At 36.8% G+C, this 7,661-nt stretch overlaps 1 protein-coding gene and 1 long non-coding RNA gene across 2 annotated transcripts; both read right to left on the bottom strand.

The window, feature by feature from the left end:
• Positions 1-3,091: 3,091 nt before the first annotated feature.
• On the bottom strand, positions 3,092-5,528 carry LOC113475366. Its single transcript, XM_026839459.1, has 2 exons — positions 4,106-5,528; positions 3,092-3,477 (listed from the first exon to the last, which is right to left on the bottom strand). The coding sequence occupies exons 1-2, from the start codon at positions 4,190-4,192 to the stop codon at positions 3,103-3,105; spliced, it is 462 nt and encodes a 153-aa protein (XP_026695260.1). The 5' UTR covers positions 4,193-5,528; the 3' UTR covers positions 3,092-3,102.
• Positions 5,529-5,633: 105 nt separating this feature from the next.
• On the bottom strand, positions 5,634-6,408 carry LOC113475367. Its single transcript, XR_003397126.1, has 2 exons — positions 6,330-6,408; positions 5,634-5,885 (listed from the first exon to the last, which is right to left on the bottom strand). It is a non-coding gene; the product is annotated as an uncharacterized LOC113475367 (long non-coding RNA).
• Between the last annotated feature and the right edge of the window lie 1,253 nt (positions 6,409-7,661).

The following is a 7,661-nucleotide window of genomic DNA, read 5'->3' on the forward strand; positions in this document are numbered from 1 at the left end:
TAAACAGCCACATTCAACTACAGCCACATTCAACTAGCTAAGAAAAAAGCAAAGGCAATGTATGGTTCTGATTTTGAAGATATTTGTCAAGAGGGTAGAAAAACTGATTTTGAAGATATTTGTCAAGAGGGTAGAAAAACAGACATACTAGCCGCCTATAATGAAGAAAAAACAAGCCGCCTATAATGAAGAAAAAACAAACTCCAGTTTTACCAAAAATTTCATGAAGTTGTTGCCCAATTCAAGCATTTGGGAAGAAAGAAGCCTTTTTTATAACTTTACTTGACATTCATATTGATGTTAGAATTGCAGATGTGCAACCCACCAGAACCGATATGGTTGAACTCAACCCAATCGATCTAAACGAGACTGAATTGGAAGTTGCATACTACTGGAGGAAGAGTTTTAAGGACTTTATATTACAAAACATCCGAATGTGAAAGTATATGGTTGTTAAATGATGTTGGGAAGTTTTTTATTAAAAGCATCGAAACAAATTTGAAGCATGAACTGAGCATGGTTACCTTATTAATTGCCATTGGTGAAGATAAAATCAACAGTGAATTGGAGATGGTTGGGTGTGATGTTGAGGGCTGTGTGCCTCCTCTTATAAAAATTGCATTTGAGAAGTATTTTACAAAACGGTGCCATACTTATGCTAAGAAGGTAACACAATTGTATGCAGCAAAACAACAATAAAACGTCAGCAAGTTGAACAAATTCCGAAATTCCACGGAAAGACAAAGTTGTCCGAAAAAGTGGTTTGACCTTAAAACTTTTTCCAAAAAGGTAGTTTCCGCGTGGAAGTTAGAATACCGGGGGTGGCAAAGTCTGTGTTGCCGAACCCACCGAACGCCACTACAAAATCATCTCAATTATTGGGGATGAAGCCGTAAAGGGCATTGGAGGAACCCATAATATCAGGGATGAGAATGCAGTTTGCCAAAAAGTCTGAAAAATTAGTCAGCGGGGGCGAAGCCCTGGTGGGGGAAGCCCCCAGGATTTTAACCCCTGCAAAGGCTAAATCCTTAATTTCAACCTTGAAATAATAAATATATATTAATGTTAAAACAAACAAAAACTCAAAGCAAGTAGGGGTGTTTTTATTATTTGAAAAAGCATAATGAAACAAATATTTACACATGATGACGTATACAGACTATATACATGAAGATTATTAATTATTTTTCCTTCTTTTTAACACTAACATCTCCAGGACATTGAGTTAGCTTTGCGCTTCAGCTGGGAAAATGGGACGTTAGTGTTTTTCCCTGGCAGTGGATCTGAGCTAATATTTTGTTGCTGATGTAAAATTTTTGATTTTTTGGTCACTGCGTCAGACACTGATGTGGACGGTTGTAGAATTTTTTTTGGGGTCTTTTTCTTTAACAAAAAATGGTGTTTTCTCATGGATCTTCTCTCCGCTAAAGCCACCTTACGTTTTCTTTCTGCCTTTGTTTGCAGATTTTTCTTCAGCGTTGTTCCTTGGCAAGCTTTCTTTCGCCAAGGACTTTCTTGTATTCTTTAGCAGAATTTCTTAAGTTGATACACAAATTCCGGTCAACCTTGTCATGGAGTTTGTCATTGCGTGTAAACATCTTCACTACAGTCGTGTTATGGGCTTTCATATAATATTTCACAGTTTGATGAGCGCTGTATGTTTCAATATTCATACGACACGAGCGAATGTCTATAACATCACCCATGGTATTGAATGAAGATTCCACTTGAGGACCATGGAAAACACTCAAGATACTCATTACAACCTTGCACAGCTCGTTGTACTTTCCGGTCTTCTGTACTTTTGCCCACCATTCGTCTACACGCATTTCCTCCTGGATATAAGGAGGCAGGTTCATAACATCCACCTGTATCTGGCGAACTTGGAGAGAATACTTCTCTTTTTCTGTTTCTTCCAAACAGGAAACCAATTTTTCTAAATCAACTAACCGTTTCGATGTCAAGGCGTGACCTCTGGCTGTTGGGTCAACTGCAGATATACAGCTTAGCAGCTTGTTATCTAGCGGAAGTTTTTTCTGTAAGTACTTGGCACATTCTGCATATGCATTACTAGCCTGGCTAATGAAAAACAGCACTGTCAAATCTGCTCTTTTACTACTTTTGACAATTTCGCAGACGCCCGATCCAAAGAAGACATCCTTCTCTTTTAAAAGAATCTCTGTGTTATTTAGATCCATCTTCTTCAGCTGAGAACAGCTTGCTGGTATCTGTTCCGGCTTAGTGAAACAGGAAAGAAAATCCCGGAACAACTCCTCCACCTTGTCATGCATTACATGAATCAGAGGCTCTTTACTTTGAAATAGGCATACATAGCTCTTCATCATTGGCAGCGTTGATTGGTAAAAATGCATTATAAGAAATGATTTCTTACACTTGTATAACAACACCTTGTCAATTATGCGCAATTTCCTGGATTTTCCAGCATCAGTCAACTTTTTGTTCGCAAGCACCTGGTGTATATTAGTCAATCTCTCTCTAGCTGCTACTCCGACACATTTCTTTCTATAAATGTCAACGACCATGGCATAATAAGTGGGTTTCAGAGCTGCAGGGACAAATGAGAAGTAAAATACCTTGAAGACATCCATCAGACGAAGCGTGCTGACTGATAGTCATCGCTGGGACTAACAAATCGCTCGGGCATGTTGAACGTAACTCCAAGAAGTTCACAGGCTTCTGAAAAATAATCACGCAGATCAACTGACCATTTCAGATCAGTAAATAGTCCTTCAACCCAATAATTAAATGGTGAGCAAAACTTCTTGCATGCATTATGCACATGGTGACATATGTCACCATCTATATCTAAGAGCTGTGGAGCTTTAGTGTCTCGAATCAGTTTTTCCAGGCCGTTCTTAGATCCTCGCATAACAGCACACGAATCCATTAGAATAGAAACTACTAAGTTTGACCACGGTAGACTGTACTTTTCGAAAAGATTGAGAAGGACATCAGAGAGATTTAGTATCAACTTTAATAACTTCGATGGAAGCTAAATGTTCGACCACAACATGTTGCTCTGTTTCAGAAAAATAGCTTACAAGGATTGCGAACACGCGCTTATGGCTGTTGCCTGTACTTTCATCTATGTTCAGTGAAAATATAGAGAGATTTAGTATCAACTTTAATAACTTCGATGGAAGCTAAATGTTCGACCACAACATGTTGCTCTGTTTCAGAAAAATAGCTTACAAGGATTGCGAACACGCGCTTATGGCTGTTGCTTGTACTTTCATCTATGTTCAGTGAAAATTTACACTTCCTAATTTCGGCTAAAGTTCTGTCCAAGAGTGTCTTACTCAAACCATGTGTAAGCTTGTAGGAGGCTGTTGTGCGATCCATGGTCAGGTTGTCCAGTACTTTCTTGTCTTTAGAGAGTTCTTTTGCCAGATTTATCAAGACTGGTGCAATTGACAGGGGAAGGTTGTTTTCTGATATCACTGCAAGCACCATTGCCTGAAAAATAAATGTTATTTTTTTAACAAAAAGTTAAACTACGACGCACGTGATAAACTATGACGCACGTGAAGGTAAACTACGACGCACGTGAATAAACTACGACGCACGTTAAGGTTAAACTACGACGCACGTTTTTTACTCTCGATATAATTTTAAGCCAACAACCCAGATTAGTTTCAATGCAAGTTAATCGCGATTATGTGAATTTAATTGGTGTAAATATTAGACCGAGGTGCGACGCTATCAGTAAATTGAAACTGACACAAATTGTAATATGATATTAGTAATATTACAAAGTTTTTTACATATAATATTACAAAGAGCGAGCTTGGACAGAGGCCAAAAACGTCGTTCTTAGGGACCGCGCGAAAACCGCAGAGTGTTTGTTATTCGATCGATTTCGTTACCTGATCATTACGAACACGTGGCGATCGCAGCTCTAACAACCCTTTCTGTCACACGGGCGCCCAAACTATAGTCAGTAATACGCTTTATAACAAGATTTTGTAGCTTAGGTGACCATGCGCGTAAAATATACAACATACGGATTTTCAATAAAAGTAACCGGTCCGGATTGACTTCTACAACCCTGACCTAACTTAAAACTATTAACAAAACTAAATACCTGAGCATTATTGACACGGTCAGCTAATGGTACAAGTGGCTGTATTGATGAATCCCTTCCATCTGGATCTTTAAACAAGGAAACCATTGCCGAGGTTCAGATGTACTCCCTCTATCTGTGATCTGAAGTGATGCCGGCAGTTGGTAATTTGTCTTGATCAGTTTTAGTTTATCTAAAATATAAGTTATATATATCATATCATTCATACATGCACTGTATGTCATCCCATAGAATTTTGCTTATGTCTACTTTTACACTGCATTACAATTAGTTTTTGTATAGATATAGACATATACAGAATGTGTGTATATGTCTGCAATTATTATTTACCCGTTTTAAGTACTAAAATTGAACAAAATATAGACATATACAGAATGTGTGTATATGTCTGCAATTATTATTTACCCGTTTTAAGTACTAAAATTGAACAAAAAATAACAAATTTTCAATACACAAATAATGCGGAATATACTATACAGTACGAAACGACCGTCAGTAAGCGATAATATGAGTTTTTATCCAGCAAATTCAGTAGCAAAGTTGTAGGTTTCGACAAAAAATCGACAGTGAACTAACCTTTATGTTTCTTCGTTTTGATGTGTTCTTCAATCGTATGAGCTCCTCTGCTGGCATAACTTATGATGTCGGAACATATGGTACAAAGGACTTTTCCAGGGGCATCAACTTTCCTTATGTGGTCACCCAACCTTGTTACGACTGAATCTTGACCCATATGCACTGTCACGTTTTTTTCAAACCAGGCCCACCTAAAGCAATTCCTAATACCGGTGTGAATTGCTATTATGACGTGTGAATTGCTATTATGACAATAATCAACGTGTAAATTGCTATTGTGATGCAATGAATCCACGTGTGAGTGTCTGCAATTTCGTAACAAACTGTCTGCTTGGCTATGGAAAACATCTAGGTTGTCTATTACGCCAATATTATGTTGCAAAACAAGTCCACTTAGTCTTACAGTATTAAAAATCGAGACTAATGACCTAATCGCCGTTGCAGGGCACGATCAGAGCCACATCGTCGCTCTCTGTCTTATCGCGAAGATCCAATCAACGAACGCGGACACGCGCTTGTAAATAAGATAGTTATTGATATTCAACCTTATCCAGTCGTCAACTGCATGGTCGTTTATAAGTACCGTCCCCCCCCCCCCCAAAAAAAATTTTTTTTCTAAGCGGATCTAGACGATTCGGAAATCCGCGAATCCGCGGAAGATTCTCATCCCTGAAGCCCCTGTGCCAGCTGAGAGACAACGACGTGTTTTCTTACACCATCTGGGTAAATTTGATATTAACTATTTGCAGAATTTATTACCGTAGTCCCGCGACTCAGTAGGAATATTATTGTTTGTTTAATTATGTCGCGAATATGTGCATGTTCAATCTTGGTACCAGGTACCACGTTGACGTTTCGATCCCTAATACAGGAGTTACAGGTACGACTGACAAAGATAACATCGACTGTTTATCTGATAGTTCGTCCATAATTAGTAGGAAAATTCGCACACCTTTAACTCAGTGTTTCATAATGGGTGGTTATACAGGTGTACGAAGCAGAAAAAAATCGATGTTGCCCTCCATTCAACGATAAAACAATCTACAATAACGTTATTTTTACACAAATATATGCCGGCAGGTCCTTTGACACGACAGTCTATTGAACATCCAATAGTTCCTGTCTAACCTATTGGGAAGACTGCAACGTCAGCATCTGACGAGGATGCGTCGCCGGAGACTGCTGGTCCAATCCGTAAAAAAGCCTGTTGTGAAAAGAGAAGTGTGTTTTATACACTATATGGCCACATCGGTAAATATACATAACTAGAGGTAAAACGGGATATGTTTTTATTCTATTTTCTCGATCCTTTTGGCAGAGTAACAAAGAATATATATACAGAATTACACACCCGACTCCCAAACAGCATTGAATACTCAAAACACAATACGGAAATATTTGATTTATATGCTGACAGTTTGCAATCTTACCCCACAGTAGGATTAATGTGTGTTTAATACCATATTATTACAACAGAATTGATATCTTGTTTTAAGGTTTGGAGGCCAGATAATCAGCTGACGGGTTTTTTCTCTATTATGTTAGAGGAAGGTATCAATTTGAAATTGTTACTAAAGATGCAGATACAGCTATACCGGCAACCAAAGAGGGAAAATCGGTAATTCATTTACTAAGAAAAAACACGCACCTTCAACCCAGTGGGTTGCTCAAACTGGTGGTCATACATTAAAAGAATAGTAAGTCACCCACAATTGTAAAATTAAGTATTTATCTTTAATATTTTTATTATTAAAAAAACTTAAAAATTACAAAAATGTTTAAAAATACATTTTTATTTTGCAGGTCCAATGTTCTGCGAAGCAAGTTTAAATCTTAAAGGGCTGTCAAACAATACGTGGCAGCATTTAATAAGAGTACAAAATCATAAAATTTATTTTCATTATTACAAAAATATTTCAATATTTAAAAATACATTTTTATTTTGCAGGTCCAATGTTCTGCGAAGCATGTTTAGATCCTACTAAACGGCTTTTAAACAATACGTGTGGCAGCATAGAGAACTAATATAAATAGAGTGCACAGAAAGGAGTTACTGCGTAGACTCATCATGCTTGAATGTGCATTTGCCGATCCCATATGACCTTGTTTATTTAAAGTTAGAGTCTGTCTTCCGCCGGGCGTTTTTGTTAAAAATGTTTTAGAGTTTGCATTTTTGCTGTACCATTATTGTCATTGAATCATAACTTATCAAAACTTCGCGATATAAGTCAAAAAGAGTTCTAGTAGCGCGGCGGCTACAAAATGCAAATGGAAGTATTGAGAAACTCTTGAACATAGTTTTAAAGACTGTGTTTACGTACAAATTTTATTTACAAAACGGCATGTTAGATTGAAGAATGAATGTTTAGTGTGTATAGAAAAGTTTATTTGCAGATTACAACAAAAAAGTTGAAGGTTGTTTTAAGTTGCCTAAAGGTAGTTTTGTACATTTAATGGTAAAGGGTTACACCCTCTTATTTCCAACTGAGTCATTGATGCAAATGTTGATAAAAAAACAGTACTACCTACCTTCACAAAATATAACAAGCCCATCGTTGTTAAAGTTTAATGTTTTATTGCTGAACTACACAACTTGGCAATTTATGCCTATCATATATTGGCAATTTCTTATTTCCAACTGAGTCATTGATGCAAATGTTAATAAAAAAACAGTACTACCTACCTTCACAAAATATAACAAGCCCATCGTTGTTAAAGTTTAATGTTTTATTGCTGAACTACACAACTTGGCAATTTATGCCTATCATATATTGGCAATTTATATCGCAATATATAACGAATATTTTAATGTTAAAGCAGTTTATTAAAAGGAAAGGTGAGTTTACAAATAAATTTTAACAGTGTCTTTATATTTTCATATATTGGCAATTTATATCGCAATATATAACGAATATTTTAATGTTAAAGCAGTTTGTTAAAAGGAAAGGTGAGTTTACAAATAAATTTTAACAGTGTCTTT

Source organism: Ciona intestinalis, unplaced genomic scaffold (genome assembly GCF_000224145.3).
Source record: "Ciona intestinalis unplaced genomic scaffold, KH HT000285.1, whole genome shotgun sequence".
Classification (NCBI taxonomy): domain Eukaryota; kingdom Metazoa; phylum Chordata; class Ascidiacea; order Phlebobranchia; family Cionidae; genus Ciona; species Ciona intestinalis.